Source organism: Sander vitreus, chromosome 2 (assembly GCF_031162955.1).
Source record: "Sander vitreus isolate 19-12246 chromosome 2, sanVit1, whole genome shotgun sequence".
Taxonomy (NCBI): Eukaryota; Metazoa; Chordata; class Actinopteri; order Perciformes; family Percidae; genus Sander; species Sander vitreus.
Window position 1 is genome coordinate 14569039 of NC_135856.1, and position 10894 is coordinate 14579932.

Consider the following 10894-nt stretch of genomic DNA (forward strand, 5'->3'; position numbering starts at 1 on the left):
CCAACATACCTATGGAGGTGTAGCAGAGGGCTGCTATATTTACACTCTGGATAGGCATTCAGGATAACGCAAACATTCAAAACTCCGACAGAAGCCCCATATTCAAGTTGTATAATTGCAGGGAGGTAAATCTCCCATCATCGCTACAGTCCATCAACCCCCAAACCAGTTTCTGTCATCATGACGTTATCCTTTTATGGCCAGCTCTTGTTCTTGAAATGACATCTAACATCTGTACTCAAAACAAAAGACACAGTCACTCTTCTCATATCCTGTATTCATCTGTCTGTCTAGCTATCACTCGACTTGCTCCGGCTCGGCGTCCATGCAAGTCTCCCATGGATTCCTGGGCATCTGGGGCATGGACAGGATCAGGAGTGTGATGCCAGTGAGAAAGAGGAGGACAAAGCCGGCGCAGGCACAAGCGAAGGACCAGGCGTAGTAGTGTTCAATCCAGATTGTATCCTCGCTGTCGATCATGCGTTTGACTGATTGACGCATCACCTCCAGTGAGATGAAGGCACAGAGACCTGGGTAGGAGAGAGAGATGTGTAAACATGAGTTTGGTAGTACAGCTTGTACTGTAGTAACACCTGTAGTAATGTGCAGATTGCCATGGTCTAACAGGATGCATAATCATGAAGGCAAAGTCAGGTTTTTGCATTCCAAACTGTAAACACTGCAGGGAAATCTAAACTGTGTTGGTTAACTGAACTCACCTGCAAATGCGAAAAACATGCCAGCAGGTTTGAGGAGGTAGTCTCTTCCTTTGCCTTTACCGGTACAAGATCCCATCAAACACAGAGACCCCAGGATGATGAAGGCTAGACTGAAGATGGAAATGGCTGCAGCCGAGATGTTGTACTCTGGAAAGAAAGAGACCAAGAGTCCTGTACAATCCAGTGACAACAAATTGACACGTAATTTCACATTGTTCACATGTATATTGTATATATTGGAGTGAAATAAAAAAAAAAATATTTATCAGTAAAGCCACAAACCAATCCGTTTTGGAATGCTTTAATTAGGCCAAAGCCTAGGGGCTGAATCCACCATTTAATGTATTTCTTTGATTCATAAATACAAAGATGTCAAGTAGTGATTGGGCAGCACATGAGACACATCACATTTTCTACAAACAATAGTAGGACACTGCTTTAATGAGCAGTATGAATGATTGAAAAGTCGTAGTTAAGAAGTTGGTGACGAAAACTAATTTGTTGTTTAATTGTTTGAAGCCAAAATTCCCACACATTTTTTTCAAGGCTGAGGCCTCTTTGAAACCTTTTTGATATTATTTTGTCACACCCCAATTTGTTTTATAATTTGATCCAGTATGTTATCCTGGATCCTTTAGAGATTAGCTGGTTTTGTAAAACAATTTTCTAATGGTCATTAGTATCAGTTTAGGCTTAGAAGATTAGGATGGCCTTATTCTATGTTTTTCTTATTGTCAACAAATCCCATTACGAAGACCAGACAAGAATGCATTAGGTTGTCTTCTGAGAATTTTCTACCTTGTCTGGTGCACCCCAAGCTGTTTGGTTTCTGTTGAAGACATACATCTTGAAAAAAGGGTTCAAATGTAGTTTACTATTTTTTAAATGCTCAGTTATTTCCTAAACAGCTTAGCACTGTAGTTTGTAGAAAACATTACTCAAAAGAGTTATGTTCTCTCCATTGGACCTTCGGCGGTCCAATGGAGTACGCCCAGAAAGAATGACTGAAACAATGGTATCTTTCTACGTCTACTTTGCTCTTGGTGTTGAGAAACTTTGGTGTTTTAGACTGAGCTAGCCAATGAGCTCCACAGACGTGCAGTATCTCAGTGAACACAGAGTGTTCAGGGTGCGGCCCAACCTCCCCTGCTAGCAGAAGATGAAGGCTCTCTCCCCCCAAAGGAGTGCCTCTCCCCTGGGCATGGTTCACAGGCGAACGGGCGGCAGATCAAAGGCCTCACATCCTATCCGACTCTCTGATCGGAAAAACAAGCCAGGTGCTGTTCCTGTTACACAGACGCCCTGTATCAGTAAACAAATTACATTTATATAGTATATTTGTAATTTGAATATAAAGATTATTGCTTTTATAATAAGCCTGGTGATGTTCTATATTTTTTGTTATAGTCAACAAATCCCATAAAAAGATCAAAACAAACAATAAATTGATTATACTAACAAGTCTTTCCCGCGCAGCCAAAGCCTGATATATTTTATTCCTCTGTGCATTAGAACTCCATTGTTGTCTAAAACCACACACACTGTTGCACTGGGTGATATGTCCCTTAATTACCATGAACATGGGCACTGTACTTCATTTTCAGTCAAGCCCACATAATACAGTTTATGTAGATATTTGCATAGTTTTACTTTTGTTTATAAAAGATATGAAGAACCTCCAAACGCCCAGATCCATTCCTACAGCATCCTTGACTATTCTCACTGTCAGATTTTCATTATAGTTCATTTATTTTCTACTTGTGAACTCGAACCTATGGCAGACACATGTAAGAGCCTTGTATGAATGGATGGCCTGTGGTGACATACATCTACTGTGCTCATTCAACCTTATGCACCATTATGGTATAGCCAAATGGCTCAGTCAAGAGTGAATAACACGACATGGAACTTAGGTCAGTGCTGCAATCATTCCTGCAAACTTGCAGTGTGTCTCTCAAGGGCTGGCCATCAGCGCTGGGATGCTGCATGTGTGTGTGTGTGTGTGTGTGTGTGTGTGTGTGTGTGTGTGTGTGTGTGTGTGTGTGTGTGTGTGTGTGTGAGGATGGGGGAGGAGTACCTATGTATTCTTGCATTAGCATCTCTGACTTTATGGTGTGGGGGGGTGTACAAGACTATTCGCATTTACACCCTAATAATTGAGTGTGACAGTACTCCACATGTGCTCAGCCCCCTAACGCACATTAAATGGGAGGGCTGTCATACAACATGCGATGGCTGGGAGCTCAGGACGGTCACAGCTGTAACAGGGTCACTGGAGAGAGGATGGAAGGAATGGAAGATGGAGGGAATAGGGACTAGAACAAACATACACACACACAGTTCTGAAATATTGACTGTACTGTATGTACAGTTAATGTCTTGCACCGTTCTTGAGGCACCATGTGCGAAACACTGTCTGCCTTGTGTTAGTACACACTGTGAATTCTGTGACTTAGTGAGTTAAATTTGACCCCAGCCGGCGACCATCATTACGGAAACAAACTTCAACAAAAAGCTGTTACATTTTCAAAAAAGCATTAGTATCCTCCTGCATCAACACCTGCCAATATAATTTCTGACAAAAAAGTCTGTGGCACACTATTAAAGTATAGATATATCACATGCAATGCAGTGCCAGTGCATTGCATATATGGGCTCTTTTTTGCAGAAAGAGAAGGTGTGGGACATAAAGCTTTGCCAGTAATGACCTGAGTAAGCACATTTAGCCAGATGGACAAAGAGTTGGGAATAGGTAAAGGAAAATCCAATTGCCTTTCACCCAGGACTCCTTCATGTCCTATGAAGAGTTTTGTCATTGACAGCTGTTCCATTGCACCTGCTGTGAGACCGATGATCAGAAGTGAAACATGAATGAAAATCTGAATCCACAGAGAGCAGCTGCAGCAGCAGCAGCAGAAGGTAAGATCAGTTGAGAATATGTGATGCTGCCAGCTTTTTGTTCAACTTCCCACAGACTGGGATGTGCTAAGGAACATATTTCAACAAAACAAATGAATTCACAAAGCAATCTCTCATTTTTTCATATTTAGACATGATGGAATGAAAGTAACAACCTTTGGGGAACCACTAACAGAAACCTACCTTTTTGTGTTTTATGTTCAAATATCTCAGCATCCTGCCCTGGAGTGAAGTGTCTGAAGTAAGTGCAGTTTTCCTCTGTGAAAAAAAAGAACATATGATTTAGTTCAAAGTTACACCTACATCAATCAAAATTTTGGCCACTTGGACAAACACAACACAACATTGACATCACCATGTAAAGTGCCTATATTATTCACTCTATTTAAGCTCTGTTTTGGTCTCCACCAACTCTTGAGGGAAATATCTGGCTCTTCAGCTGCTAAATGCTTCACTCCATTGACTAGCTAGTCACTAACTGTGTCTGTATGCAGTTGGTGTTGGGCAGGTAGATGTAGGTTTTTAGAGCTTTTTTGCTGAAAACAGCTACTCACTGCAGATGTTGTTGGTGAAAACAGTGAGACTGAATCAAAACAGTAATGTTTCTGTTAGCTGTAAAACCAAAACAATGAGCTGAAAAAAAATACTATGACGCTCTTTAATTAATAGATAATTCTCTGTGGGTTCCATCACCATGAGCTTTTCACATTCACACAGTCATTTGGTCTGAAATTATATTAAGTTTCAATAATTAAAACATCAGTGGATTTGATTCAATGGCCTTGTCGTGACATTTCATCACATTAATTAAATGTCCTCATATGCAAATACATGCTTTATTCATAAAAAGCGAGGGGACCTTAAAAAAGGGTCATGTAGTGGAGAAATGACTACAATAGTTAATTAGTTAATTAAAATGGCACTGTAATGGAAGCCTTTAACTGCTTTCAACTCTGATGACCAGTCTGTTGTGTGAAAGATTTCTGCTGTGTGCTCATTCTTTGATTCACTTACTGTGTTGACCAAAATCTGTCTTTAATTTAAATCAAGTTGCCTAAGTTCAACCAAATTTGAGCTGCTGGCAAATAAACCAAATCGTTATCAAAGTTGCCATGTCATGAACAGCTTTTGTTTGCTTTTGTTGTAAACTCATGTCGTTTAGGGCCATGTATTCTTCCTTTGCTGAACCACTACACTTACTATACAGTCATTAATAAACATAGATAAATGGATAAATTCCAGTTATCAAGCTTTGCCCCAAATACTTTTGCACCATATGTATCACATGGATATGATACTTTGAACATTTCATACTGTCTAAGATCTTTCTCATTGTTTTTCCAAAAGCATCTCACAGATTGACATAGCCATGGATATTATTATCACTTGGTATCAGTGGCTGCGTGATGATCCTGTTTTGCTTTGTGTGGTTTGACTGTCAAAGTAAAAATTACAACCGACATCACAATAATATTGTTTTTTTTCGAGCAGACGAGGTGTTGAACCTTGGAGATTTGCACAAAGCCAGGCCGCTTTGAGTGATCCTCACAGGTGATGATCACGTGATGCTATGCCAAGTGTATAAAAGACAAAACAGGTTTGGTTTCCAGTCAGATCTTGATAACATTTGACTTATATCATACCTCATACTACTTCAAGGGTTTAAACATGTATACATCGTTAAAAACAGTTGATCAAGTGCACACAGGGTGGCTCACACTTAACATCTGAGGCATCACTACATGAAAGCAGAAGACAATGGCAATACAAAAAAACAGATGGCTTTGGATGATCATATGTGCAAAGAGAGTGCGGAAGTTTTTAGATGTAACACTTGATCATTCTGTCACTTAATCTCAATCAATGTCAAGTGCACATCGATAATCTCGGTTATGCTATGAGGTCTCCACTCACATGCATGTTCCTAATCCCCTTTTACATACAGTCTTACCATGGGACATCAGTGAAATGCTTTCATGTGAAAATATGCAGTACTGCATGGTATCGTATAACTGCGAGAGCTTGATGAGCCATACTCAAATGGTAGATCATTTTCCAGTGTACCCTTGAAACCTTGTAAATAAGCTAAAAGGGATGGCTCTACCAGGAAATAGCACAGAGTAATATAAAATGATATAATAGGCGCAAACAATATCTATGAATCATATTTTTCCAAGCCAAGTCAACATTGCAATGTTTACAAAAAACCTCCTTTGACATTATAAGCTTGTAATGCTCTGGGCCAACACTAAAGAATATGTTTTTATGAATGAGGACAGGAACTGGTCATTAAAAAAAACAGTGGTTGTTACTAAGCAACAAGCTTCACTGTTTTCACTGTAAAAGGCACATATGAGGGTGTGATAGAGGCTCGTCAAATAGTTGTGCTTCTAAGACAAACCTTGTATACAAAGGGTTTGCTGAAAAATATCTTTGAACTTCACTCATTTCCCAAAACTGTGAATATTCATGTTTGTAAGAAAACCGCTAAACTCTACTTTACCACTTCTCTGTAACACCAGACAACTCTTTCAATGGGAGGAAACATGGTCTCATCTGGGGCTAAGAAAAGATTTACTTTTACATCCAATATTAAAAAGTCTAAGAATTACCAGCAGGCCAAGTGGCTCTACATTCACTAAATACATGTGTGGTTTGTTATGTAGCCCTATGTTTAAGTGGAGCCACTCATCCTGTATTAAGCCTTGGAGTGGATGCATTGGGATCATTATCTGTAACAAGCAGCTTTATTCCCACATGTGACTGGATGTGTGTTGTGTGCCTAGTTAGCCTTTTTTGTGCCATTTTTAGAGTGCAAGCTTCAACGAAAAAAATTGAGAGACAAGCTGGTGGCCACATACTAATCTGTATTCATTTGTAGAAGCATGCTGCCACAGGCAAACACACTCACACGCACTGCTGCACCACTTGTTGCTGGTCCTCGCCCTGCTAGGCTCTGCTGTCAAGCTCTCTAAAGCCTATCTTGTTCATAATAAAGCCATCCATCGTCGTTCCAAAGATCAGGAGAGGACATCGGATTAGCAGCATTTCTGCACATCACAGATCACACTTTTTATAGCTTTGGTGGGCACTGTCTAATTGTTTTGTCTATGGTGGGAGCTAAGATTGGCCCAGAACTCTGAGACTAGGTTTTTGTCTTGTCTGCTTGTTTGTCTTTTTGGGTGTCGTAACCTTCCTCATTCTTAGGTCTATCAGCTAACACAAGTGAAGACAACTCCAATTATGTTGTACATGGCACTAAAATGTATGTATTTTGCTACAAAACTTGGCAGGTTTAAAACATTTTTGATAAATCATGCGCACAATGTATTCATTCAAAGAAATTATGTTTACATTAACTCTACATTTTACTTCTGATACCTGTCAGTCTCTGTAAGTTTGAGCACACTCCATGTAAGATATTTTGAGCTTTGATTCAGCTATAAACCCAAAGAAGCATGTGTACACATGTCTATATAAGTGTTAAAGACATCACCAGCCATTCCCCATTCCCATAAGATGCCTGTCCCTGGGTTGGAAGGTATTCTGAGTGCCTATAAAGGCAAAAGTGGTACCACTTTTTTTGGACTATGTGTCCCATCACCAGGGAGTGTAAAGCAATTTGAGTGACTGTGTGGGCTGCACGGAGACGTGAAGCTGCAGGACAGTCTCGTGGGAACAGTTTGGTGGGACAGTAGGCCTCAGAGCTATGCCTGACTCTTCCAGACGGCCCCGTCACTCAGAGCACCACTACACTTGGCGTTAACACTTGACCCTCGCGGCTACCACCCAAGAACAGCTGAGTATTTACGTGGCATATATTTAGAACCACAACAACTGCTTGCTGAGCAGTTTGCACAATATTATTAAATAAATCACACCCTTTCTGTTCCTGTAACCATGGTGAATACATTAAAGTAATCACCCGTTTTTGTATGCTGTGGCTAAGAGGAGTATTGTAACATAGCTAATGTTGCTTATTTAAGGTTCACAGCAGCTCAGAAAGTATAAAAATAGATTCCAATATGAAAAGAAAGCAGGACAACACAGAGTATAGAACCAAAATTAAAATAGCTCTCAGGTAAACTTTCTTTCTTTGAGCTGAAAGGACATGTAATGTAAGTCTGAGTAATATGCATGAAAGTTTTTCTGAGATTGTTTCACCATATTTTCCAGATGAGTGTCTCACAGCGAGAGGGACCTCCTCATACTGTTTAAGACCAGCTTTCGATCATAGGTTGACACCTCTATGAAGACGTGTGGCAATGATAAACAATAATATTCCTGTCCAAATACAGCAATTGGGCCGGGAGAAACCCTTGGAGACTGATGGATTTACTTACTTGAATAAAGGCTACCAAGACGCCATCAGAAATCATATGTATTGTTGAAGACATGAAAGCCACTTGCCTTTTGTTATGAAGAGTGGCTAGTGAAGAAGTTCTGGCTCTTTGCATATAATATAGCCTAAAATAAATATTAATATATTACAAACTCACTTTCCAAATAGTTATAGATCATCACGGTCAGTCTGTATGTAAGTGTAAGTGCAGATAAAAATTCTAGAAACATTTGTCACTTAGCTTTACAATCTGATGAATTCCCCGCATGCCTGGATGGGCCAAGCTGATTTAGTATATTCAGCACATGCCTGCCATGTCTGCACCAGTGAACCACCCTCAGACATTTCATCTGCTCCTGGAATGGCCCTGCAGTGCAGACAGTTTTCGGGATTCCCAAAAGTCTAACATCCACCACCGGTTCCTCTCTGCTTTGTGAGTTGTACAAATTTGGTGTGAAGTTGAGAAGGCTAATTTACATAAAGCGACATGCAGGGTCATAGAACAATCAACAGCTGTATAATGGTTTCTCAGGTAACAGACAAATTGCCAGTGCGGTTCTACAGACGAGTGACTCATACAAGCCATTGAGACATGAGTGACTGCTAGACAGCAACTGCTCAACACTGTTTACATCCATTATATTCAATCACAGTCTGTGTTTTATTTAAGCAGCTGTAAGAGCATCTGTTATCATATAAAGTTTATTTTGAGACATTTGTAGCAAGGTAAGTATTAATTCCACAACCTACTGCATAAAATGATTGTATTCCAAAGTACTATAACTGTCAGCAGCATGTGATTTGGGACTAATTATAAAGAAAATAGAGACAGTATTTTGACACTGTTGTTGATTTAGAAGAGTTAGGACCGAAGTCTTAATGACTGGAGAAACTGACTCTGAGTCACTTAAACCAAATCTTAAACTTAAATCAATATATGTGTATATAATTCTTCATATTAGTTTAATTTTATGCTGCCTGTAATTTACAGCTACACAGAAAAACACATTTTACATGTTTTCTTTCAGCTGAACGTTTACACTAATAATGAATTGGAATTGAAAATGTTGTCGCTTTGTAATCAAAAATGAAATTACTGACATTTCAGGGTTTTTTGAAAGATTATTTTTTTGGGGCATTTTAGGTCTTTATTTCCACAGGACAGATGAAGACATGAAAGGGGAGAGAGAGAGTGAATGACATGCAGCAAAGGACCACAGGTCGGAGTTGAACCCGCGGCCGCTGCGTCGAGGAGTAAACCTCTATATGTGTGTGTCTGCTCTACCAACTAACCTAACCCAGCCACGACATTTCAGTTTTTTTACTCAGAAGTTATTAGGGAACTATGGAACATATTTTTATATGTTCCATAGTTCCCTAATAACTTTAATCCAGGATTAAAGTACCTCAAAATTGTATTTAAGTATGTTCTAAGTTACTTCCCATCACTGATTGTGGACTTATTTAAAGTGAATTTCCTTAGGATGTCCCATAGAGTGTCTGTATTATGTCCGGTACAGTATATGGAACATCAATTGTATATGCTGGCTGGTTTTTACCAATAAATAACTCTAGGAGACACCAATCAGTAAACCAGTAAAATCGGCTGTTGTGGTGTTTGGAGTTAGGTTAAGCCTGCAGCCTCTTGGGACTCCATTTCTCATGGCCATCTCTGATTGATGTCAAATATCTACGGTGTGGTTAAGTGTTAACAGTTAACTGATAGCTTCCTATCAAGGCCTTGTCATGGGGCCTGATCTGGCTGGATGTTGTTTTCACCCTTTACCCTCTGGCTTATTCAAAGGAGGGGCAGTGGGGAGCATCAGAATGAGGATCAGTGGCAGACTAGCAAACCAACACAAGATATCTAAACATGGCCTACACTCACAAACTAATGTGTTAGACCGAGGCATTTCAACACCACTGACAATGGAAAAATTTGAATTATTTCCTATGTTTCAGACGAAAAATCAACTATGACAACTATTTTCAGTGTCAAAAAAAGTTTATTACATTATGGAAGGTTAAATGCATATCACTCAGAATAGGATCTTTCTTCCGTTTCACGAGGAAGTTTAAGGATTTTTAAAATGTCATATCCTGCATCAGGACCTATATTCTTAGAAGCTTCCTACCTCAGAGCTGTGGGCCGGATTGCATAGAGGAACCTCACAGTCACAGACAAACAATATTCAGTAGTAGCCTAATGTCATTTTATCTGCCAGTTAGAGAACGGTTTTGCTTAGATTTTCTCTTACCTCCAGGCAGGCTGATGGGTCCGCAGACATGCCCCTGATCAAAGTTTTCCGAGCTGATGTAAATATACTTCTTGCACAGCCTCCACAGGCCGAAGTGGGCCGCCTCGCAAGTCTGATTGACTTTGTCCACCCTTGGGCTTAGCACTGCCCAGTAGTCCGTTACCACCGCTGTGAACATGCAAGCCATACCCACCAGCAACACGAAGATGGCAATCTTTATCTTTGTGCGCCTGTGCATGTTTCCAGGTAGTGAGATTTCAGATATTCTTCCCCTGATATGAAAAAAAATATATTGATAAAATTGGATGTTCTGCAATGTGAACACACAGGGTCTCTGTCCCAGGGTCTTCTTTTCTCAGTGACTGCAGCAAGCTTCCCACAAAGTCTCTTCTCCTTTTCTCTCCCCGCCTAAGTGTATCTCTCCCTGTCGCAAATCTGTGCCTCTGGTTCGAAGGGAAAGGGGCCAGACTGCTCTGTCCAAGTTTAAAGTCCCCTTTTCCCTACTCACTATGAGTTGCTATACAACTGAGGGGATGCAAGTTTAGACTTACAGCTGTTGAGGTAGATCAAGAAAGTTGATGACCAAACCAACTGTCTGGTGGGCAATGGGTGTGGAGAATGCTGCATGTGTTGGTAGGTATTTTGCTGGGGAGATG

At 40.2% G+C, this 10894-nt stretch overlaps 1 protein-coding gene across 1 annotated transcript; it reads right to left on the minus strand.

Moving 5' to 3' along the window:
• Positions 1 to 297: 297 nt before the first annotated feature.
• LOC144529588 (voltage-dependent calcium channel gamma-1 subunit-like) lies at positions 298 to 10476 on the minus strand. Its single transcript, XM_078268741.1, has 4 exons — positions 10239 to 10476; positions 3822 to 3896; positions 720 to 866; positions 298 to 530 (listed from the first exon to the last, which is right to left on the minus strand). The coding sequence occupies exons 1-4, from the start codon at positions 10474 to 10476 to the stop codon at positions 298 to 300; spliced, it is 693 nt and encodes a 230-aa protein (XP_078124867.1).
• Between the last annotated feature and the right edge of the window lie 418 nt (positions 10477 to 10894).

What these genes read in the sequence shown, in the direction of transcription:
- LOC144529588 (XM_078268741.1), bottom strand. Translation starts at nt 10,476, where the DNA reads ATGCACAGGCGCACAAAGATAAAGATTGCCATCTTCGTGTTGCTGGTG. An exon ending in TGAACATAAAACACAAAAAG is followed by an intron (nt 867 to 3,821) that starts GTAGGTTTCTGT and finishes CTTTCTTTCCAG; the next exon opens with AGTACAACATCTCGGCTGCA. An exon ending in CATGTTTTTCGCATTTGCAG is followed by an intron (nt 531 to 719) that starts GTGAGTTCAGTT and finishes TCTCCTACCCAG; the next exon opens with GTCTCTGTGCCTTCATCTCA.